General features: G+C 45.6%; 2 protein-coding genes across 4 annotated transcripts; one reads left to right on the top strand and one right to left on the bottom strand.

The window, feature by feature from the left end:
- Positions 1 to 1795: 1795 nt before the first annotated feature.
- psma8 (proteasome 20S subunit alpha 8) lies at positions 1796 to 9576 on the bottom strand. The gene is made up of 7 exons (XM_056292877.1): positions 9395 to 9576; positions 8645 to 8771; positions 8057 to 8181; positions 7773 to 7895; positions 7484 to 7603; positions 3051 to 3113; positions 1796 to 2320 (listed from the first exon to the last, which is right to left on the bottom strand). The coding sequence occupies exons 1-7, from the start codon at positions 9494 to 9496 to the stop codon at positions 2225 to 2227; spliced, it is 756 nt and encodes a 251-aa protein (XP_056148852.1). The 5' UTR covers positions 9497 to 9576; the 3' UTR covers positions 1796 to 2224.
- A 325-nt stretch (positions 9577 to 9901) lies between these two features.
- On the top strand, positions 9902 to 21289 carry ss18 (SS18 subunit of BAF chromatin remodeling complex). Of its 3 annotated transcripts, XM_056292743.1 has the most exons (11): positions 9902 to 10389; positions 10976 to 11052; positions 11258 to 11342; positions 12279 to 12435; positions 14372 to 14602; positions 14710 to 14880; positions 15218 to 15295; positions 17991 to 18113; positions 19572 to 19702; positions 20212 to 20274; positions 21126 to 21289. In XM_056292743.1, the coding sequence occupies exons 1-10, from the start codon at positions 10321 to 10323 to the stop codon at positions 20227 to 20229; spliced, it is 1140 nt and encodes a 379-aa protein (XP_056148718.1). In that variant the 5' UTR covers positions 9902 to 10320; the 3' UTR covers positions 20230 to 20274; positions 21126 to 21289. The 3 variants fall into 3 exon arrangements, with proteins under 3 accessions (XP_056148718.1, XP_056148717.1, XP_056148719.1); XM_056292742.1 differs by lacking the exon at positions 20212 to 20274; XM_056292744.1 differs by lacking the exons at positions 15218 to 15295; positions 20212 to 20274.
- The last annotated feature ends 3326 nt before the right edge of the window (positions 21290 to 24615 follow it).

Here is a 24615-nt window from a genome sequence, read left to right as displayed (position 1 = left end):
TCAACGAGCAAGGAATAGTTTAAAAGATAACTTTGGGTGAAAGTCGGCGTTGCGTATGCCTGAACGTCACACAAACATGTCCTTGTTCCTAGCGGACCTCAGCAGGCGAGCCTTGCCCCGGTGTGCATGACGGAGAGAGAGAGAGGGGTTGATGGGGGTATTTGTAAATACAGTTTAAACAAAACTGTTGTGTGTACACATTAATAACAGTGTCCGCGGCGTGCACGTGCACTTGGCCTTCGAGCCGTTTCGTTCGTCTCCACACAACGTGCACTCAGTCTGCAGCTCGCGGCTCTGTGCATTCTTGCTACGAGAGTACTTGTCCCGAGGCGTTGTTCCTCTGTCGATGACCTCTGTGGAGCCATTATTTTCTGCATTAATGATGAGCAGCAGCCAGCGATGAGAGAGATGGACTTTGTCCTGAGGCACATTGGCGCTGATTATGGGCAACAACAACACTGGCAACAAAAAAAAAGAAAACAAGAAAATGAAAAGAAAGACAAGAGAGAAAGAAACAAAGTGTTCCCACGAGCACTTCAAGACGACTCGGGGTCTCAGCAGCGGGAAATAAGCCGCTCTTGGGTCTATTGACAAGATGGATCAGATAATCTCTGTGCAGGAGCGGATTACCCAAAACGAACGGTCTTATACTTTTAACATGTGTCACGTCATCCTTTCTTATTCAGCATCTCATCTATATTACCGCCTCGAGCAGCAAAAAGGAAGAAGCAGCAGCAGCGATGGCTAGACACCGTAGTGATGTTAACGCCAGACTCTTACCCCTACCGCGTTGGTTCATTGTGCGGCGATTACCGAGGGGATCCCATTACGGGTGTTGAGTAACAAACCTCTAAATAATTTGGTATTACACATTCATTACCGTCCCAGGTATTACCTGGATCACACACCGTACGGGAAAACAACACCGTAACCCGACTGATCCTGAAGCCAGCGAACGTCGCTATCTGTAAGACTCACATGTAAGACAAATTGCAATTGCTTTTGCCGAGGCAGCCGGGCATCCACTCAGGAAATCCTGGCTTGGGGAGATGACTCTAAATGAAGGACTTTACCATTCACCATTATGTCTTTGGTGAGAGTCAGAGGGACCCCCCGGGGTCTTCAGCACAGCACGGCACAACTTTTCAAAGGGCTCCAGATTAAAGTCACTGAAAGTTCCCACTGGGGTCTGAGGCCAGGATCCCATTAAGCAGCCCTGCCATACCGCTGGCCATATTGTGTCTTTGAGAATTCAGAGCACTGGTTGCTTGATAAGCGAATTTAGGGTGAAATAAAAGGAAGGAGGCAAAAAAAAAGGGGCATCTGGTCGGACCACCACCATTAGACACATCCCTCGCTCATCGCTAATTTGTTTTAAATGATTGAGGGAGAGGTGAGCGCTTCATAACGCGAGCTGGGCCACGGTTTCTTTTTCTGACCCTGGGCCTGCGCCGCAGAACGCTGAAATATAAAAACCCGTCAGCACATTCCCCGTGGCGGAGTGTCAAACTCACGTTATCTTCACATCACACCGCTTACTGCTGCCGTGGCACCACCAATAAGAAAGCGGAAAAACTAAGAGACTCTCCTGCTGTCTCTCAAACCGGTCCACCGTTTTCATTTTACAGAAACTGGACCGCACACCACTACCTTTTTCCTCACCAACAGTGGTGTCACTGGTAGCGACGGCAACACGTTAAAATGGCATCCGAGCCAAGCTGGATTAATAAAAACAGAACACTTGTGACGAGTAACGAGATTCAACTCTCTAGGAAAAATGTTGCCCATAAACCCGTTACAAACAAATGGATCTTTAATGAGCAGAATGATGCCATCATTCAGAATGGTACAGTTTCAAATGTTTCCATTTCATCACCATGAAAACAATTTGATGAAAATTGGAAACACAAAGACACATTGGAACCTCTACTGTTAAACAAGAGTTATTAAAAAGTTGAAACCCAGGCTTGGCCTCCACACCCAACATGCACATCAGTCAATGATGCAGCAGCTGCAAATGTTAGAAGCTTCCTTGCGTCTTCTTTGATAAATCTTAGAAATGCGAGTCAAATCCAGAGATAGGCAAATGGATCTCAAGTGACCGTGTTGTTTACACTGAAACAAGAGGACTGTGAAACCCCAGGAAACTTCCTAACATTTGCAACCCAGATACAGAGGCTTCCACCCACGGCCAACTGGGAAAAAATGTTATTTAATGAACTGCCTAAGTAGATTTTTTCTGCTTCTTCTTTTCAGCCTCTTCTTCCTTCTCCTTTTCAATCTCAGCCACCAGGGTCTCAATTTCTTTAGACTCCAATATCTGGCGACAAATCAATAAATTCATTGATTAATTAATTACATCCAGATCAATTAATGGCAGTAAAATCTTCTGCACGGCAATATCTATCAATAACACTGAGCTACAATAGTAGCAGTAATGGTGGACTTATTAATTCCAGTTACTCATGCCACTAGTACATTTACAATGGAGGCTTGGCGAGGCTTTAGAATTTTACTACTAAGGGCAGATTCTGGTTTTTTGTTTTAAAAAAGCCCGGTTCTTATTTTTGTAGTTTTGCCATTGTGCATATCGGTATCATTTTACTTACTAGTTTTATTGTGGACATTTTGGATCTGGGACTTCTTACTCACAGTACTGGCAGCTCTTTCCTGCAAGCTGAACCAGGAAGCAGCTCGACAATGTGAGCGACCACTGACGATACTGGACATTTCAGTTAATAATTTTTAACTCTCACTTTTGTTTCCACTTCCAACTACACGGTTTAGATAACTAGATTAAAGCGGACATGTTGAAACATGTCCGACTCATGTTCAGTTGCCCGATACGATGCTGTTGTCAAGCAGAGTCCAGCAGTTGTCCCGTAGCCAAGATCTCTACAATGAAGACGGTGAGCAAAATATAATAACCAATATTCGCGATGGCAAAAACTACTAAAAAATGGCAGGTTGTAAAAAAACAAAAAAACAAAAACTGTAATTATCCTTTACCAAAATGAATGAAAACAACACAAAACCTGAAGTTAGATTACCTTCAGAGGCTGGTTTCTTCTGATAACAGCGAGTTCAATATTTTTCCCTCCAGACTGGACGACCTGTGAAATAAACAACAAAAGGGGGGGAAAATACACAGCACAGCAAAATCAGTTCATTTATACTTTTAAGCGAAGGCTTTAGAAATAGAAAAAGCCAGTTGATTTATTCATTCATTCATCTTCAGGCCGCTTCTCTGGATGGGGTCGTGGCGGCAGCAAGCTAAGTAGGGCACTCCAGACGTCCTCTACCCAGCAACGCCTCCAGCTCCTCCTGGGGGATCCCAAGGCGTTCCCAGGCCAGATTGGACATGTAGACCCTCCAGCGAGTTCTGGGTCTACCCCGGGGGTCTCTTCCCAGTTGGCCGTGCCCGGTAAACCTCCAAAGGAAGGCGCCCAGGAGGCATCCTAATCAGATGCCCGAACCACCTCAACTGGCTCCTTTCGACACGAAGGAGCAGCGGCTCTACTCCGAGCTCCCTCCGGATGTCCGAGCTCCTCACCCTATCTCTAAGGCTGAGCCCAGACACCCTACGGAGGAAACGCATTTAAGCCGCTTGTATCTGCGATCTCACCGTTCAGTCACTACCCAAAACTCATGACCATAGGTGAGGGTTGGAACGAAGATTGACTGGTAAATTGAGAGCTTTGCCTTCCGGCTCAGCTCCCTCTTCATCACAACGGTCCGATACAACGTCCACATTACTGCTGATGCTGCACCAATCCACCTGTCAATCTCCTGCTCCATCCTACCCGCACTCGTGAACAAGACTCTGAGATACTTGAACTCCTTAACTTGAGGCAACAACTCATCCCCAACCTGGAGGGAGCAAGCCACCATTTTTCGGTAGAGAACCACGGCCTCAGACTTGGAGGTGCTGACTCTCATCCCGGCCATTTCACACTTAGCTGCAAACCGCCCCAGCGCATGCTGGAGGTTGCGTTCTGATGAAGTCAACAAAACCACATCATCTGTGAAGAGCAGAGACGCAATTCTGAGGTTCCCAAAACGGACCCACTCTTCACCTTGGCTGCACCTTGAGATCCTGTCCATGAATATCAAACAGAATCGGAGACAAGGGACAACCTTGGCAGAGTCCAACACCCACGGAAAACATGTTTGACTTTGTGCCAAAAATGTGGACACACCTCTCACTTTGGTTATACAAGGACCCGCTGCCTTGTAGCAACTGCCCCGGTACCCCATACTCCCGCAGTACCCCCCACAAAGTGTCCCGGGATACACGGTTGTAAGCCTTCTCCAAGTCCACAAAACACGTGTTGACTGGCTGGTCAAACTCTCATGCAAACCTCAGCACTTCCGCAAGGGTAAAGAGTTGGTCCGTTGCTCCACGGCCAGGACGGAATCCGCATTGTTCCTCCTGAATTTGAGGTTCGACAATCAGTCAGAGCCTCCTTTCCAGCACTCTAGAGTAGACTTTCCCAGGGAGGCTGAGCAATGTGATGCCCCGATAATTGGAGCACACCCTCCGGTCTCCCTTTGGCAACCACCAACCCATTCTGCTGCTCCACATGGGAACCACCGCCCCAGTCAGCCGCTCCACAGGTACTGTCCCCGACCTCCACGCGACACTGAGGAGGTGTGTCAACCAAGACAACCCAACAATGTCCAGAGCCTTCAGCATCTCAGGGCGAATCTCATCCACACCCGGCGCCTTGCCACCGAGGAGCTTTTTAACTACCTCAAAACACCTCTGCCAGGGATATGGGTGTGGCTTTTCCTGAGTCTTCAGACTCTACCTCCTCCACTGAGGACATGTTAGCTGGGTTCAGGAGCTCCTCGAAGTGTTCTTTCCACTGCTTGACAACATCCCCACTCCGGGTCAACAGTTCCCCACCCCAGCTGAACATAGCCTGAGTCAAGCCCTGCTTTCCCTTCCTGAATCACCGGATGGTTTGCCAGAACTTCCTTGAGGCCAACCAAAAGTCCTCCTACATAGCCTCGCCAAACTCCTCCCATACCAGAGTTTTTGCTTCCGCAACCGCTAAAGCGGAAGCCCTTGTGGCCTTCTGGTACCCGTCTGCTACTTCAGGAGACCCCTGGGCCAAACAAGTCCAAAAGGCCTCCTTCTTCAGCCTGACAGCTTCCCTCACCGCCGGTGTCCACCAGCGGGTTCTTCGGTTGTCGCCTCGACAGGCAACAATGACCTTATGACCACAGCTCTTGCCTGCCGCATCTGTAATAGAGGCTTTGAACATGGCCCACTCAGACTGCATGTCCCCAGCCTCCCTCGGGACACGAGAACTTCTTCCGGAGGTGGGAGTTGGAAGACCTCACAGCCAGGGGCCTCCACCAGATGTTCTCAATTCACCCTCACTACACGTTTGGGTTTGCCAGGTCTGTCCGGCAGCCTTCCTCGTCATCTGATCCAACTCACCACCAGGTGATGATCAATTGACAGTTCTGCTCCTCTCTTCACCAGAGTGTCCAAAACATACAGCTGCAGATCTGATGATACGATCTTTGGCCTAACGTGTTCTGGTACCAACTGATTGAATGTTTCTAAATTATTTGAGTGGGTATATTGCACCATTTTACATGAGTACTATGTTACCTGTGCATTCAAGAAAGGTAAGTGCTTACACCTACAGTTCTACTGAAATTAGAGTTAAAGAAGTATTTTGGATTTTTTTAAGTCAATTCTTATTTTTTACTTACTGCCCATTTAGCACAGACAGTGTTCATTTTCAGTTATCCATCTGTTTAATCATTCTGAACATGCAGCTCCGTCTTGCCATCTGGAGTTCAATGCAATTAATGGGGGACAAATACACAATCCTGGATTAGTGCACAAAAGCACTCCACAGTTCTGCTACAGCAGTCTATCATGGTGAATATGAGTGGCCATTTTAAGAATAAACCGTTGTTTTTATTGGTAAATTCTCTCTTAATGATTGCTTTGCTATGCCATGCTGGAGTGACTCCTGCTGGTAATTGTTTTGTTGCAGGAAGTAGCACAGTAGGAAAAGGCTTTGTCTAACTGTGAATAAACAACTGTTCATTTTTAAAAATGACCTCTCTTATTTGCCATCATAGACTGCTGTAGCATCATGTTAGCTTTAGCTTTGGCTGAAGTGTAGAGCATTTTCCTTGCACTGAATGAGGAGTTTCCCCCCATTAACTGCATTGAACTGTAAATGGCAAACCAGGGTTGTGTGGCCAGTATGAGGAAAAGGATGGATGACTGTGAAAATTAACTTTCCTATAGACTACATGGGTATTGAGCATAAAATGGGGATAGACTTTAAAAAAAAATATTAAAATATTACTTCAGGATTTACTTACCTTAATACTCAATTGTCAAAACCAGACCTAGTAGTGGTGCTTTGGCTTGTACTTGAACTAAAAATGACTGGCTGATATTCACTTTCTAATGATTATCCAACCAGCCTACCAAGAATCAGAAGAACATTTACTTGATTTATTTTGCATGATAGAGATGTAAAACTAGACACATCACTATATGAAATAGTGCCAAGTATACTCAAGCACAAGGAGCTATGGAAATGTCACAAAAACTAGCATAATATTCATGCAAAACAAATGTGTATCTGTATAAATACATTATGAATGGTACATGGACTGTTTAGCGCTGTGGTAGCATGGCCTTAAGAGTAACAAATAAGATTTTGTCACCTGTCATTCAGATGCAAGAGATGATGTCAAAAAATGATTTCATGATGGTAACCTCTAATTATATAGTTGTAATATTTATTACAACTATATAATTAGAGGACGGAAATGGTGAAACTGAAATGGTGAGACCAAAGCAAACTAAGCTATTGCATTTTTGTTTTCTTTGTCTTTTTCAGGTGTTTTTCTAGACATTCACAAACTGAAATCAAACTACAAATGTGGTCTTAAAAGCTATATTAAACAATATTTTTGACATTAACAGTGAATCAAATGACTTCCTATAATGTGAAACGATTGCTTATACTGCTGACTAATAAGACACAGTTGAGAACGCAGTCTACAATGAAGCTTGCACACAGAAAGCATCCTCAACTTATGAGTTGTGAGCACAGATTTATGGGGGGGGGGGTATCTTTGGGTTGGCTAGTGTCAACAATGTGCTGAAAGGGAAGTAAAGCCTGTCTCTGGTTAAGGAAATCTGTGGGCTGCAGTGTTGATTCTCGGTATGATTGGCAGTACAAGCAATCCTCTCTCATGACAGGAAGTCATTTGATTCATTGTTAATATCAACAACATCGCTTAATGCAGCTTTAATAATTTTCAAAAAGGACAAAAATTGAAAATTGACCACAGGAAAACTGAACACTTGGCCAAATAAAGATTGGCATAACCCTTATTTTATGATTTACTTTCATAATTTATAAATGAGACAGGTAAAATAAATGCACTCAAATGTATAAAGATTTTGCCCCAATAAGACTCACTTTGACCTTACCTCAAGCAACGCTTTGATGGCAAGCTTGATTGCCTCATTGTCACCAGCAATGGCTTCGTCCGTGTAATTCTTCTCCAAGAACTCCCTCACAGTCTTTGCACTTCGGCCAATTGCATTTGCCTGAAACGTGGCACAGAAATCAAAATTTGCAACATTTTTAAGTATGATGAACTGATGATGAGAGTAATCTGGAAAGCCCCCGTTTGTCCCTCTTGTACTGGTGGAAAATTACAATCAGAAAAAAAACCAAAACTAATTAGCTCCATATTCAAGGAACAATCTCACTGACCTTCCATGCATGGTAGGTTCCTGAGGGATCCGTTTGGTACAGCCTTGGGGTTCCATCATAGTCAAAGCCAACAATTAACGCAGAGATGCCAAATGGCCTGCGTCCATTACTCTGGGTATAGCGCTACAAAACAAAGAGAAACAGTGACTGTTATTCTTGTAAGGCTAACTTGGAAAAAAACATTAAGGAAGACCAACAGGCTGGGAATACAGACCTAGGTACTTCTCCTGCTGCATATCATTGTCAAATATCAGAGACTGCTAATTGAGTGTAGCAATAAGTACCTGTTTCAATGTAGCAATGTAGCGTGTTATGTACTCCACTGTGACTGGGTCCTCAACAGTAAGCCTGTGACTCTGGCATTCAACCCGTGCTCTGTTGATCACAATACGGGCATCTGCTGTCAGCCCTAACAAAGATCAGAAATACTTAAATGATTACACCAACATAGAAAGACTGCGAGATGAGTCATGACCAGCAAAATTTGAAATCAGTGCAGAAATATTTACTAGGGCTTATCAGTCTTAAAAGATAGCATCTGGCATTTTAACCATTTATTTGAAAGGGCAATGAAGATAGACAGGAAACATAGGGTGAAGAAAGAGTAGGGAAAGATATGCAGCAAAGGTCCCATGACCAGATTTAACCTAGGACACTGTGGTCAGGCCTGAGCCTACATGGTACACAATAAACTGGTTGGGCAAAAACACCCGGGGTAAACAGGGGCGTCCAGACATATGAGACACTTTTTGATGTACCATCCCAAAAGAATGACCATAGAAAAAGGATATGTACTCTGTCTGCTTTGGCCTGCAGTTAAATTTGTTAGGTATCACTTGACAGCCTGAGATCAGTGGTGGTGTTCGTTATACCTGCAAATGCCATGCAGACATGCTCGTCCAGGGCACATATCTTGCGGACAGTTCTTTCCTCCTGCAACTTGGCTACAGACTTCTTCTCAACACCGAGGACGACGATGTCTTTACCTCTGATTCCCACCTGGAGAGGACAACAACAAAAACGGAAAAAAAACACTACACCAATTTCTATTGCAATAAACAGTTGAAAGCTGCGAATCCAGCTCCTGAGGCTTGCAACTCACTGTTGACAAAAGCATCTATCTAAGGACCACCACGTAACGGTAACGCTAATGTAGACAGTGGGGTGGGAAACCAAAAAACTGCACGTGCAAGTAAGCGTCTCATTAAGTTGACGCTAACTTGAATGGGAGTAAAATTATTTTTTTTAAAAAGACCATACCTATAATTCAAATCCTATGGGGAGTATGTTGTATAAAACGCCAGTAGCACCATCGTCCCAGTTTATAGCTCTGCGTTAGCTAACGTAGCTGACAACATGTCGTGTGCACCACTTAAGCTTCATAAACCCGGCGAAAAAAGAACAAAAAGAACAATCTTGCCAATCTTGTTTCATTTGATGTGACCTCCAGTTAGAACAAATAACCGTGATCTTCGGCTTAACCCACTTGCGCCCTTTTCTAACGCACCGAAAGCGAAACCGAGCGCCCAGAGTGACACAGCGACAAACGCTCGCTGCCCGCAGCTAACTCGCACGCCGAGCTAAGCTATGCTAAGCTAGTTTAGTTTTGGCGTAAGACTTACCGCGGTGGAACCTTTCTTGACCGCTTCTTGGGCATATTCTACCTGGAACAGATGTCCATCGGGAGAAAACACGGTGATTGCTCTGTCATACCTTGCTGCCATAATACCGCAAGATACAGTTGTGAAGAGGGGGCTTGACAAGTGGATGATTCAGCTAACGAGCCGCTCAACCCGTTTCTGGCGTTGTGGCGGGCGCATGCGCGTGAACTCTGACCTCGGGCGATACCAAGTGGGCCGTCGCGGAAGCGCAGCGAACCCGTTTTAGTCACTTTTGCTGTGTTGCTGACGCGTTGTTATCTATTTAAATAACGCAGACGCGTCGAATTCGACTATAAAAGATGCTAGAAATGAGAGAGAGAGAGTCAGAGCCGTCCTGATAATGATAAACTAAGATAACGCGAATATGTATTTATTTTTGCACCATCCGCAAGCTGCGGGGTTCTCCAACAAGGAGCACCCGCATTACGTGTCCAACGAGGCGCACCCGCATTACGTGTCCAACAAGGAGCACCCGCATTACGTGTACAAAAGTATCTCTGGACCGTTTCAACCGCACGTCTTCATGCGAAGCGGACCGTTTCCCCCCTGGTCTTTTGGATTGGTCTTGGACTAGTCCACTGCGAGCAACGGGGAGGGGTGGCCATTTTAATCGTTCGAACGCTAAAAGATTTGGTTTTCTAAAGCTGCTGGTGATTGTAGACAAATGTTGTGGTATAAAAACCGGATTTCAAATTATTTCCGTGCTCGCACCAGCGACTATAGCCCCGTTACGTGTCCGTGGGTCTTCCGCTCTCCCCACCGCGCTGGATCGTCGCATTACACATTGGGCATCCTATTCTGAGCTGGCTGGTCTGAGTTGTACCGACCTGTGAAGTGTGCGGCCGCCACTTGTATGCTTCACTCAACTTCCCGGTAGCTTTATCACCATGTCGGTGGCGTTTGCACCTCACAGGCAACGTGGGAAAGGCGATATAACGCCCGCCGGAATACAAAAGGTAAGTCGTGTGCACTGCGCGTCAACAGAGTGGGGGGCTAAAGGCTCATGCTAGCCACTTAGCCTCCGAAGGTAGCGCCAGCGGTAGCGTTAGCAGCCCTGGCCAGCGGGTTATAGACGGGTACCGACGCGGCGGGCGGGGGGGGGTCAAAGCGCGCTGAATACGAACTTGGCGGGGCCCACGCACGGCACGCCTGTGCGGCGAACGTAGAGCCGATCGCGGAATAACACCACGCCAATGTGCGAACGAGCGAAGGCCCGTGGGTTGGTTAGCAGGGGTTGGCTAGCAGGGGATGGCTAGCAGGGGTTGGCTAGCAGGGGATGGTTAGCAGGGAATGGCTAGCAGGGGTTGGCTAGCAGGAGTTGGCTAGCAGGGGTTGGCTAGCAGGGGATGGCTAGCAGAAGGCGTCTTTTGTTAGCCTGGCACGCGCACTCACTTTTACCAAAAAAAACGAGCCTCCACGGATCCCCCCTAAAGTCCAGGCTTGGCGACCACCAAGACGCACCCACGGGTGCCTTTAGCTTAAAGGATGGCGGTTAAATGAGTTCAAAGTCACTGAACCTAACACTGTGCTACCATGTTTCAGTTGCTTGATGAGAACAACCAGCTGATCCAGTGTATAATGGACTTTCAGAGCAAAGGCAAAACGGCAGAATGTTCACAGTAAGTTCTGAAAATCTTTTGCCAGACCTGGTTTAAAATGATGAAGCAATCAATTCTCTGCTGTGCCCCGACTTGGGCCTGTTTGCTATTGTAGAAGTAATGATGGGCAGCATTTCATCGACACCGTGTGTGTTGAAACAGCGTTTACCCACGTTTGAGCTAGGGTTCATTCTAAGCTTGTGTTCATGAACTTCGCCCTTTGCAGGTATCAACAGATGCTGCACAGAAATTTAGTGTACCTGGCCACGATAGCAGACTCAAATCAGAACATGCAGTCTCTCCTCCCTGCTGTGAGTACTGATGCCAAGCTTACTGTCCGGAACGGTCTTCCATGCCCTGTACACCCGAGTCCCTACCATGTGACTTAACACTCAGATCATCACATACCAGAACCACAACCACACACTCTGTGTCTTTTTTGTTCTAGATGAAGGTCAACACTTCATGTGTGGAGTGAAAAATGTGCCTTCAAATGGCACACAACACAGGCATTTAGAGATGCTGAACTTTGAACAAAACAGAGCATTGTGGAAGCCAAGAAATCCTCATTATAACTCCACTTCAACACTTAAGTGATTCCATCGATTCTTGTCAATGTTTGATTTTAAGTGATAGCTCCAATTCGTCACACTTTATATATTATTTTCAGTCCATGGTAAATTCAGTCTTGAATTGAGGCTGGCTGTTATTATGTTCATTTAGACAGGCTTCAACAATATAAGCTTGCTATACACTCCAGTTGTTTATATGAGGAATATTATGTGGCTTATCTAGAAGATCGCCCGTTTCAGAAATATGACTTCCCAAACTAACTTCCAACTTCCCACATCCACAGAGTGGAATCCGTGTTAATTAATCAATTGATTTGCTATTGTTTTTGCATTTTTGCCATCCGTGTTAGGTTGTGCTTGCAGTAATTCGTATCTCACATTGATTGTTGTCCTTGTAATTATTTGTGCCATTGTGTAATTATAGACATCAATTTCTCGTGGATTTGTAAAATTATTTGCCATCAATAGAGAATATGTGGAGCCCTTAACAATTGTTGATTATGTAAGCTAGAGCACACTTACACTTGACTTTATTTTGTAGAATTTTCACATTTTCCCCAGCTTGTTTCGTTTTCTTTCTTCTTTTTTTTCCACCCCATGAGTCTTATCACATGCATAGCTCCAGTGTGTATCTAGTACAACTGATGCGTCTTTCTCTGTGCTGTGCGCACACAGCCGCCCACTCAGAACATGCCCATGGGCCCTGGCGGGATGAACCAGAGTGGCCCCCCCACTCAGCCCCCTCACGGTCACAACATGCCCTCTGAGGGCATGGTCAGTGGTGGCCCTCCAGCTCCACACATGCAGAATCAGATGAACGGACAGATGCCTGGTAAGTCCCCCCCCCCCCACACACACACACATACATCACATACTCCCTTTTTTCTCTCCTTTTCTCATTCCCTAGTCCCCTGTCTCACATGGGTTGCCTAGCAACACCACAGATCTGCAAGGGAGGTCGCTCTGCTGAAGGATGATGTCACCCATTTTTTGTCAGCTCTGGTGGTCTTTTACTTCTCTATCTTGTTATTATCCCTGCCAGGCGGTGGTGGCCTGGGAGGGCATTTGGTCTCGTGCATGTATGCGTGCATGTTTGTGTGTGCGTGTGTGTGTGTGTGTGTGTGTGTGTGTGTGTCCGCAGCTAATCTCGTGTACTACTTGGCCTATCAGCCTGAATTTTTTTTTTTTTTTGCACAGTTATGACTATGATCAAGAACCTCTTGTGGTTGCGGTGATTCAGAACCTTTGAAAACGTTTGTTCTCACTATCGCCGCTCCCTCTGCTCATTTACTTTCTAGCTCGCTCGACCAACGCTGCTCTCTGTCGCTGCCTGATCTAAGGCAACCGTACGCATGCACGACTCACATCTATGTTTAACTTAGATGAGTAATGGGTAGCTGCATAAAACATGGCACTGGAGCGTGAGCAGGCGGGTAGCGACTCGGGACCAAAACCCAGTGTGCTCATGCACAACCCTACTCCCCATCGCAACCCTTAACCCTAACCTTAACCCGTCAGTCACCTTAACCCACGGTAACAGATCTGCCCAATGAGATTGACCAGTCATAGTTTGTGTCAACACGCCCACTCTTCAGTGCCATGTTTGACTGCAGCTACCGACACTTGACTTAGATCAGGCGCAACGGTGTCAAAACATTATGTATTTGGGTATTAGTCTTGAAAGTTGTATTTCACAAGTCAGCAAATCATTCACTGCTAATCTCAGCACAGGAGAATTTGAGGAACTCCAGATGAACCAAAAATAATAAACTCTGTCTTTATTTTCATAATATAATAAGGATGGGTAAACCATTTATCCTTGCACAACTCGCATCTATGGTTGACTCAGATTGGGCAGCAACATGGGCTAAAGTTATTAAAAGAACTTTGATAATACAAAAAAAAATGTGAACGTTATAAAGGAACAACTTCCTCTAGGTTTCGGTCAAAACAGGAAGTGTTGCATATTGTTGTCACTGCCCGATCTGAGTCAACCGTATGCGAGTCACGCGTGCATGAGTGTAAACAGTTCACCCACCTTTATAATTTTATGAAAATAAAGACAGGGTTAGACAAACATGGTCGCATAGCAAACCTTTTTGGAAAACGCAAGTTCATATCAGACTTGGTCTCATTCGTGTGCGTATCTGTCCGCTGCTGATCTCGCATACTACTCGGCCTGTCAGCCTAAAAATATTGTGCAGGGGTGACGGACTGATCATGGACCTCTCCTTGCCGTGATTCAAAACCTTTGAAAACCTGTTTTATGCCACAATTGAGTGCCACCTCCTCAGCTGGTTTTCCGCCTAAGTCAGAGTTCAAGAAGAGGAGATACGAAGGCAGTGCCTCTGTATCTTCCCTTCTCCTGGTAGGGGAAAAAAGAGGCGGTTTGTCGCCAAGTCCGAGCACTGGAGAAGGGGAGCTACGCCTGGCGGAGATCTTCACTCTACTGAGGGCACTCTTCTAGTTGTTATTTTTCCCATTTTGTCTCCCTTTTTGTTTTGTTGTGTGATTTTTGTCTGTTTTCATGTTTGCAAATCTATCTTTGTCAGTGACTTGTAAAAACAGGAGCTTTTGCGCAATTACAGCAAATGCTTTTTTAATGTTTGCTCCTCACAGCTGCTGTAGAATAATCCATTTAGGAGCAAATGTCTAGGACATTTTATAATATGATGGAATACTTTCCCGCCATCAGTTAAGGATCACATCTGTATTGATTAGCTATGTTTTTACCAGAGAGAGAACTCATCACTGCTTCTCTCTTCCAGGGCCTAATCACATGCCAATGCAAGGACCCGGCCCGGGCCCCAGCCAGCCCCCCAACATGCCCGCTGGCTCCATGAATATGCCCCCCAGCAGCCATGGCTCCATGGGTGGCTACAATCACACCATCCCTTCCTCCCAGGGCATGCCAGCCCAGAGCCAGATGAACATGACCCAAGGCCAGCCCATGGGAAACTACGGACCTCGGCCCAGCATGAACATGCAGCCCAACCAAGGTATAATACGTTTTACTGGTTTCCACTTTGTGTATTTTAGGCTCTACTTTTGACTTTTGTTTTTGCCGTTCACTCTATTAAGCATATTTTCTGTTGGTCTGCCTTAGGCCCCATGATGCACCAGCAGCCTCCCTCCCAACAGTATAACATGCCCCCTGGTGGTGGTGGGCAGCATTACCAAGGGCAACAGAATCCTATGGGTATGATGGGCCAGGTCAACCAGGGAAACCACGTCATGGGCCAGAGGCCCATGCCACCCTACAGACCCCCACAGCAAGGTATGCCCCTCAGAGCTGAGTGGGCTAGGTGTCTGCAGAACAGTGCTCCGGCCTTTCCTCTTTCTAACCCCACACTTCTGCATTTCTTTCTCTGTCTCTCCTCAAAATGGATCTCATTTTACTGTTGTTCACCGAAACTTCGGTGTTCTGAGATCTAATTTCGAGCCTCAAACAGCTGGAAAAAAAAAACTAGTCGAGTGACCTCACGGAAAAACTTGCACTAGAAGTAGTGGCAGGGAATCCATCCCTCACTCCCCTTCCCCTCACACAGAACCAATCCACCCAACAACACCTTGAATCTACCTGTGTGTTTGTTGTGTGCTATGTGTGTATATAGGACCCCCTCAGCAGTACCCAGGGCAGGAAGACTACTATGGGGACCAGTACAGTCACGCAGGACAGGGAGCCTCAGAAGGTAGGAGAACCCCTCCAACCGCTCCTATGGGCAAACAAGAAACAAAATTCTATTCACTTAGAGGAGTTGTGTTTAAATACGGAGGATGAAAAGGAGTCTGGGCGGGGGGCAAATATACACCTCTTTTTTTCTGGGAAATCAGAGTTGCTGCTGGCTCTAATCAAGGAAAGGAAAGGTATGTAGTCATTAGGTGGGTTCCACACGGGGTACGAGTACAGTATACTGCGTCCAGAATGCCTTGGTCCACTCTCTGTCTGGCATCTTGAGTAGAATTGAAAACCTGTTTGTGATCTTGCGATGCCGTTACCCTCATTACCTATAAGTTTTGTGAAATGTTCCCCTCGTTGCAGCGATAGCCATGGGGATAAGCTTATATTACTATAAAGCCAAGACTGGCCTTGTTAAGGTGAGATTTTGCAAAGCTGTCTCGTTTCGGTTGACAAATAAATTGGTCCGTTTCTTGAATAGTGGTCTAACAAGGAATGCAACTGTGCAACTTACATCCAAAGTAGTTTATTTTTCCAAGTTCCAGGCATCAGTATCTTGGCTGAAACGAAGTTAAAGTCTCTTACTTACCGTGACAAACACCTGTTGTAGATTATACTCATTAAACCTCATTTGGGATTTTAAGGCTAAACTGCTAATGTTGCCCACATTAATAGACTGTTTTGAGATAGATTATTTCCTCTGTCTTTGTCCATTAACACTTACTTTGCTTTTGTGTTCTTGTTGTCTGCTGACTGTATTATCTTACTGTACTTCTCTGATGGCTTTGAAACTGTGTTGGTTTTCACAAGCAAAGATGGTACCAAGAACCAGAAAAGATTTTTTTTTTTTTCAAATAAGATGTGCAAAACATAATCTCAAATCTTACTGTCTCAAATGTTTGCATCTAAAGCCTCCTACAGACTGTGTGATGTGGGCCGTCTCAGATGAAAGATGACTAAACGTGGCGATGTCTTTGGTCCATCCATCTATCCATTATCCGAGCCGCTTATCCTGCTCTCAGGGTCACGGGGGTGCTGGAGCCTATCCCAGCAGTCATTGGGCGGCAGGCGGGGAGACACCCTGGACAGGCCGCCAGGCCGTCACACAGGGCCGACACACACACACACACACACACTCATACCTAGGGGCAATTTAGTACGGCTGATTCACCTGACCTACATGTCTTTGGTTGTGGCTCCAAAACTGTGGTCCTACGTCACACTGTGAGACAGGTTCAAAGACGGCTGTTATTACGGTCTTGCGACCGAAGACAACCAGGGACAAAAGTCTGACAGTGTCAGAAATGTAGGATGACCGTCTCACAATGTGACTGCTGCTACGACCTACGTCTACTAACCAACCAATAGAAATGCAGCACGACATGACGCACTGATCAACGCCACGCACAATCTTTGTTGGCGCTGAACACAAACAAACAGACCGTTAGCATCTGTGACCCAAATGCCATGGAGTCAACAAGACGAGCTGCGGCGACTATTGAAAGGACTCGATTCCTGCTTGGCGTCATGTTGCTCTACCAGTGACGTAGACTGATGACACGCTGATGCGGCACGCACACTGGTGACGTTTTTATGGATGCACACTGATGATGTTTTTATCATCGTAGCCTGCGATTCAGTGGTGTTATCATGGTACAGTGTACACACATCACACTTGATGTGGCTCCCAAGTTTTATTAGATCCACATCACACAGTGGGGCTTGCAATAAACTTATGCCCCTTTCCACTACATGGTACCGGCTCAACTCAACCATGTAGTGGAAAAGGGCATTATAGGATTGCTACAATCGCTCAGTCTGTCGGAGGCTTAAAATATTTTACAGAATTCTGCACTGCAATATGAAAGACTCCAACAGTTTATTTGTAGATAAAAATGAATGCCTGTATTGAGTTTATTATCTCTAGCTGAGTTGAGTAATTCATAGTGACTACAGTCTGCAACAGTAGGGTCCCCTACGCTTACCTACGCAAGATTACTGCCATGACAGCACCCCCCCCCCCCCCCGTAAATGTTCGCCAATGTTCAGATGCTGAAAACACATGGCTTTTGACTCTTATCACTGTCGCCTTTGTTTAGGAGCATGCCTTTGGCTGCCATCTCTGTTCCAAAAGAGATGAAAATAAGTTGCCCCACTGGATTTACATTTAGTGATGCTGCAGTTCTTGCATTCAGACATATCTGGTCACTTAAACAGGAGGTCAAGCAGCCGGTTTGATGAGTTTGTGCAAGGCAAATTTCTCTTTTCTGCTCTCTTGCCTTTATTTTCTTCACTGCTATGTCATTTCTATCTCATTTTTTTGTTATTTTACTGCATAATCTCATAATTCTTTATTTCCACAGGTTGTGTTGCAATAACATGACTGTGTCCAAACAGTTATGTGGGATGGATCCAGAGCTTCTTAAGATGATATATTGTTTTGATTTGTTTTTGACAATAATTCATTATCTCCTGTTGTCAAGTGTCCATTGAAATATTGCACTGCTAAACCCCAAAACCATCCAAAAGGGTGGAAAAGATGAAACGCCTCACCGCTTGCAGCCATCCAGTAAAATTCCAAGTAATAATCTGAGCAGTGTCATCAAATCCCGAGTGATATCAAATCCCAAGTAATTTCTGAGTAATATCATCAATATTATTGTATTAGCCAACTTGTTGATCATAGTGCACGTTGTTAACCCCTGTAGGCAACACCCAGTATGGCCAGCAGCAGGAGGCATACCAACAAGGCCCTCCCCAGCAGCAGGGCTATCCACCACAACAGCAGTACCCAGGGCAACAGGGCTATCCTCCACAGCAACAGGGCTACGGTGAGTGTCTTCCTCACAGCTGTGGGCACGTTTGACTTTATCCTGTAGGAGGCACTATCTGCTCTCTCTGGCTACCTGTAAAACTACTGAATAATAACTCCTCCGGTGTGAGTCACCGGAGTCTACCCCTTGGAAATGTAACTGTGCCAAGCATGTGTCAAGACACCATCAAGACCAAGGAGTAAAAGGACCACCTTAATGAACAGTTTGGGGATTGGAGCTTGGTGGAAGAGAAAATTAATCTGGCTGGCACTGTATTAGCATTCCTCCCGGTACTCCAGTGTCTGTTTGATATGACACCCTTGGTTTCAGAAGGTGGGAGGGAAGCTTTGGCTGATGGGTATGGATCCTGGGCCGTGAGCAAAAGTATGGAAATGTGTTTTGGGTTTTTTTCATTTTTTTTTCATCTTCTCTTCCCCTGTACCTTTCCATCCCTCACCCTCTGTTTTTGAGCCAGAGGCCTTTATCTCATGTTGGAGGTGAGATCCATCTGGCACACACACATGCTTTTCTCTTGCGGGCCCCCACAAAGTTGTGCTCGCCAGCGTCAGGCATTACAAGCGCCTAACGATGCTGCGTGGGCCTCATTTGACTTCAGCCCCAGTCAGGTTTTGCGCGGCTTTTCAGAGTGCCAGCACGGCTACTGTACACGGGGACTGATGAAGCGACTTTTAATGAGGCCTGCTCCACTAATGAAGACTCAGAGAATCTCCTTGATGTCTCCTTGCATTAGAGAGGCACCGCCCTGGCTCCAGCCTGACTCACTCACTCACTCTCACTCATTAATGAGCCGGGTGATGTGGAGCCAGCCTTAGCACACGGGTCAACTTCTTGACTTAGCCACCATTCTCTCTACCATTCATCAACTTCTCTTACCTCAAGTGCATTAGTTATTGTAAATTGAAAGGGGTTCCCTAGAGTTGTCAGATTATTAAGAAGGAGATTGGCTGTAGATGATGAGCAAATCTCAGTTGTGCTGCGTCTTAATGGAGAAGGAACATTCTGATGAGGAGTACAGGTAACCAGCATCTTCCAGAAGCTGTCTCTGTCGTATTCTTGGGCATCTTCAGCTTTAGGGCCCTGACACAGCAGGCCGACGGTCGGCCGTCAGTGAGCGTCTGTGACCCTAGTTTTTGTGATGTCGGCACTAGTTGGATGCCTGTCGGCAGCTTTTCAACCGATTCAACATGAATCGGCGGAGCCCGTCGGGGAGAGAGATCACTCTGATTGGCTGTTCATCTTAGCGAATCAGTGCAGAACGTACATGCTAGTTGGCTGTCGGCTGTAGTCTTTGCGGTGTGTTCAAGTGCTGCTTTTTGGCCCAGGCGGCAGGCGACGTGAGGCGGCGCAACAGTCGGCTTTGTCGCCGCTAGTCGGTTTGGTGTGTCTGGGCCTTTAGCTTCACTCAAGACTCAAGCATCCATAAATTCTAACACGAGTTTCCAATCTCTCACACAGGTCCCTCCCAAAGTGCCCCAGGACAGTATCCCAACTATCCTCAGGGGCAGGGGCAGCAGTACGGGGCCTACCGCCCTCCTCAGCCAGGACCTCCGCAGGGCCAGCAGCAACGCCCTTATGGCTATGACCAGGTAAGTATGTCAGAAGCACTAGAATGATGTCAACACTTGTCTGTACATGGGTCTTAGTGTGTCCCTTTTCATGTTTACTGCGAGGCTTAGTTTAACATTTGTGTATAGTTGTCAATGAGCCCAGAGTTCAGTTCGTTGCAGAGGTACTCTAGTAGATGTCGAAATAGGTATCTTGTGCATGCCGTCATCGTTTTGTGGGTTGGGGTGGGGTTAAAATTGCATCTCCCAAGACAGTTTAATATGTGTAACTGAGCTATAATATTTCAAATGTTAACTGCAGTTTTGAGCTAGCTAGCTATCTTGGGAGGACACTAGTAATGTGCTCTGTCTAATATGGCATGCCAGTCCAGGGCCGGGAAATATGAGGGCTTTTAAGCGGATTCTCTCCTGAAACGTAATGCTGTCTGCTCTGGTGTTGAAAAGGGAGACCTACATGTTGCCCTGTATTTCCTGTGGTCTTATGTGGGGGCTGCAGCTACACTTTGATATCTTTATCTTTGAATATTCAGGGACACATGAGGAAATAAAGACCCGGGGATTTGAACCCCTGACTAGCTCTGTAAGAAGCAAAGGTAATGGTTGCTGTGAAGACCTCAACATCGAATTTAGACGTTTGACCACCTAGCCTTGATTTTCATTTGTTTTGTTTCTTCCTCTCTTTTTTAATGTCTTTTTACCTTTTCCATCTTTCTCTTTTTCTTTCTTTCTTTTTTTTCTTTTTTTTCCTTTTGCATTTTTTTCTTTTTTCTTTTTTCTTTTTTTTTCTTTTTCTTTTTTTTTTTTTTTTTTTTTGTTTTTGAATTATTTTTGTAACCAGGGGTCGAATATACGTCATGAGGTCCAAAAAAACACAGCATGCATAGTCTGGAATGAAACGGCAAAAAGGTTCACATTCTTTGGTTGTGTGTCCTTTTTTCTATGCAGTTATGAAAAGCAAAACACTGGTTTCTGTAAATCTGCCAATGTTCCTGTTTGGATAAACTTATAATCAAAGAATCCACTAAAGTACTTTTATATTGAACTGTTCAATTCCTTTAATGTTTTCCAGCAAAGCGAAAACCATATTTCGACCCCTGTTTAGAAATACATTGACTATTACTGTTGTCACACTGAACTTAGCTCACCTGACACTCTTCTCTAGTCGATAAGGAATACCTCTATCACCATGCTGCTGCAGAAACCTTAGTTGTGAAGTTGTATTTCAGAACTCACAAGCTGTGAGGCCATGCTGCCACCTGCTGGTCACATTTAGCAAATGCAGCCAAGTAGTTGATCATAGTTTGCTGTACCATATGGTTGATACCACAGATGTGCTTGTTTGCATTCCGTTAACATTTGTGAATGTTAGTTTTTACTCTGCTGTTGTGTGTTCGCTGAGATGAAAAAGTCAGTAAGACGTGTCTATTTACACCTCTGTCCACAGGGCCAGTACGGAAATTACCAGCAATGAGAGATGGTCACAGCTACCCACACATCCCTGCTCTGACCTCTGTCTGAGCTCTGAACTCTGGCCAACTGTTGAGTAGACTTGTAAAGATGGCTGCAGCTCACTGAGACACATTCTGATACACACACACACACACACACACACACACACACACACACACACACACACACACACACACAGGCACTCCAGAATGCACACATTTCCCTCAGTTTCCCCTCTTGGGGGCATTACCTTAGTCAATGAAGTCTTTTTATAGTGAGCATTGAATTGAATATGTCAAATTCTGTGACTCGCCCTCTGGTTGTCTCAGCGTAGCAATGCCTTAAAAAACAGAGCTGCCTTATTCAGCATTGCAGTTTGTAAAATGGGCAAACAAACAAACAAACAACAAAAAAAGGAATTTTGGAGTTCACAGACGACGTAGATTTACATAATTTCAATCTAGTACGGTGCATTTTTTTTCCTCTATCCTTCAGCTCCCTGTCCGTAAGAAGCAATAATGCCAGCTGCAGGGAATTGTGTGGGGGGCTTCGAGATGAAATGTTGCACCAGCCAAACTTCCTGCAAGGCCATGGTACATGTCCTGACGGTCAAAGTATGTGATGTAAAAACGTATGTCATGCTTTTTAGATGGAGCTAACTTTGTCAGAGACTTTGGAGACTAGTATTAAATACTGTGTTGTTTATTTACTGAAGTGTATGTGTCGGTGTTTTGGTTTTTTGTTTTGTTTTTTTGTTTTTTTTATATAAGATCTTTTATGATGATCCCATCCAGCACAAGCTTTTATTTTACCCCCCCCCCCTTTTCTTTTTTTGTCCCTCTGTTGAATTGTGTAACCGTTCAGTCTGATCTGCTACACCGCCTGACGGCTTTAGGTCACAAAAACTAATTGACATGCACAGAAAAGCCCTAATGGACAAAAACATAAATAGTACACCTGGAACGGGAGCGATTGTTGTAGAAAATAACGTCTTTAAAGGTAAAACCGAGGCTGTGGTCTGTCACGAGTTGTTTTATACTAGATATTGGGGGGGGGGGGGATCAAAATTGAAAATCTCACTTTCAAAATAATGAGCAAATTACACTTTCAAATGTCGCGAGTTACCAGAAAGTTCTACCACATTTACTGTCTGACAGTTCCGATCAAGGCAGTCGGCGTACCTGGGCAATTAGCTGGAAGTGGTGACGTGTTAGTAGACACCTCTCCAAGTGATACGGCTGAGCCCGCGCTCCCGAGAGTCTCGTAGAAATCAGTAGCTCATCCTGGTATGGAGACTAGCTTGTCCGCTGACTGCAAACTGGTGACTGGGGGGGGGGGTCAGATTGTCTACAGTAAAATATTTCTCACAAATCACGTCAGTCTCAACAATGCTGGAATTACTTCTTTTCCTTGGATAAACTTCTTAGTTGGTGTCATTCAAATAGTGTTGTCTGCAAATAATAAACAGGTTGCTACTATCTGGTATGTAACATAAGATGTGAAAATAACGTTCTGCAATGGAAATCATGAGTTCACAGTGAAGACCGGTTGTGTAGTTTTTCTATCGTTGGCTCTACATCTGTTCAATGGTTCATGCTATATCGATCCCATCTGTACAACCGCATAGGAAGAGGACCTTGTTTACGTGGCCCTTTTCGTATTTTTCATTCTGCACCCCATCTTAACAGTGGTCACACTTGTGTCATTGCAATGTAAAGCTGTACATTACAATAAAGTGCAAGAATCTTTAATATACTTCTGGCTTGTTTGATTTGTAGCGTTTTAGATGCAACAAATTAATCCTTCACGTTGCCACCGCGGACACGGGCGGGGGTTCAAATGTGCTGTCACGTTCTGACAGTATGATGTAATTGTTTTGTCTTTATCCGCTATCTGGTAGCCGGTCTCCAACCGGTAATGGCCCTGCCTTGCTCAGCAGCACGTCCGCTCTTTCCAGATGCGCCGAGAGAGGCCCGGGCGCACATTTACACCCAAAATTACTTTCCGTGTCCCTCACTCCCCCCCTCCCGCTGCCCTCCAGAGAGGGAGAGGGACTACCTGTCACATAGGGTGGGGGAGCGATACAGATGGTGTGCCAGATGTGTGGCCAGAGCACGTGATGGGACTATGGCGATAGTGTTAGAGGGGCCACGGCTCAGGGTGCTCTGCTGCTGCTGATGAGCTGGTCTATGTGTGTGTGCGTGTGTGTGTGTTCCTGTACTTTGAGCTTTTGTTCGGGCCAATTTTTGAGTTTTTAGTTTGTGACCAGGGTGAGGAGGCAGTAGTAGTAGCGGTAGAATTGGGAACATGTTAGCCAGTCCTCACTTCTTCGAGGGTCTATTTTAGGGTTAGAATTAGGGTTTGGTTAAGGGTTGGGTACAGGTCAAGGTTAGGCATGTAGTTCCGATGTTTTAAGATGAAAGGCTAGGAAATGCGTGTGGTCAATGAGGAGTCCTCACGAAGATGGAAGTATAAGAATCCGTGTGTGTGTGTGATTGAATGTCCTACATTAGAAAGTCAGTTACCCCAGGAAGTGTGCTTCTCGGTGCATGTGTTTAAATCAGTGAGTGTGCCCTTGTGTACATATACACTCACCGGCCACTTTATTAGGCACACCCGTCCAACTGCTCGTTAACGCAAATTTCTAATCAGCCAATCACATGGCACCAACTCAATGCATTTAGGCATGTAGACATGGTCAAGACGATCTGCTGCAGTTCAAACCGAGCATCAGAATGGGGAAGAAAGGTGATTTAAGTGACTTTGAACGTGGCGTGGTTGTTGGTGCCAGACGGGCTGGTCTGAGTATTTCAGAAACTGCTGATCTACTGGGATTTTCACGCACAACCATCTCTAGGGTTTACAGAGAATGGTCCGAAAAAGAGAAAATATCCAGTGAGCGGCAGTTCTGTGGGCGAAAATGCCTTGTTGATGCCAGAGGTCAGAGGAGAATGGCCAGACTGGTTCGAGCTGATAGAAAGGCAACAGTAACTCAAATAACCACTCATTACAACCGAGGTATGCAGAAGAGCATCTCTGAACGCACAACACGTCGAACCTTGAGGCAGATGGGCTACAGCAGCAGAAGACCACACCGGGTGCCACTCCTGTCAGCTAAGAACAGGAAACTGAGGCTACAATTCGCACAGGCTCACCAAAATTGGACAATAGAAGATTGGAAAAACGTTGCCTGGTCTGATGAGTCTCGATTTCTGCTGCGACATTCGGATGGTGGGGTCAGAATTTGGCGTCAACAACATGAAAGCATGGATCCATCCTGCCTTGTATCAACGGTTCAGGCTGCTGGTGGTGGTGTAATGGTGTGGGAGATATTTTCTTGGCACACTTTGGGCCCCTTAGTACCAATTGAGCATCGTGTCAACGCCACAGCCTACCTGAGTATTGTTGCTGACCATGTCCATCCCTTTATGACCACAGTGTTCCCATCTTCTGATGGCTACTTCCAGCAGGATAACGCGCCATGT

This window comes from Lampris incognitus, chromosome 14 (genome assembly GCF_029633865.1).
Source record: "Lampris incognitus isolate fLamInc1 chromosome 14, fLamInc1.hap2, whole genome shotgun sequence".
Taxonomy (NCBI): domain Eukaryota; kingdom Metazoa; phylum Chordata; class Actinopteri; order Lampriformes; family Lampridae; genus Lampris; species Lampris incognitus.
This window is presented reverse-complemented; position numbering and strand designations above follow the sequence as displayed.

Coding starts and splice junctions, on each gene's coding strand:
- psma8 (XM_056292877.1), bottom strand. CDS start 9,496: ATGGCAGCAAGGTATGACAGAGCAATCACCGTGTTTTCTCCCGATGGA. Junction 7,896..8,056: donor ACATTGCTACATTGAAACAG/GTACTTATTGCT, acceptor TTTGTTTTGTAG/CGCTATACCCAGAGTAATGG. Junction 2,321..3,050: donor GAAGAAACCAGCCTCTGAAG/GTAATCTAACTT, acceptor ATTTGTCGCCAG/ATATTGGAGTCTAAAGAAAT.
- ss18 (XM_056292742.1), top strand. CDS start 10,321: ATGTCGGTGGCGTTTGCACCTCACAGGCAACGTGGGAAAGGCGATATA. Junction 10,390..10,975: donor CGCCCGCCGGAATACAAAAG/GTAAGTCGTGTG, acceptor ACCATGTTTCAG/TTGCTTGATGAGAACAACCA. Junction 15,296..17,990: donor AGGACAGGGAGCCTCAGAAG/GTAGGAGAACCC, acceptor TAACCCCTGTAG/GCAACACCCAGTATGGCCAG.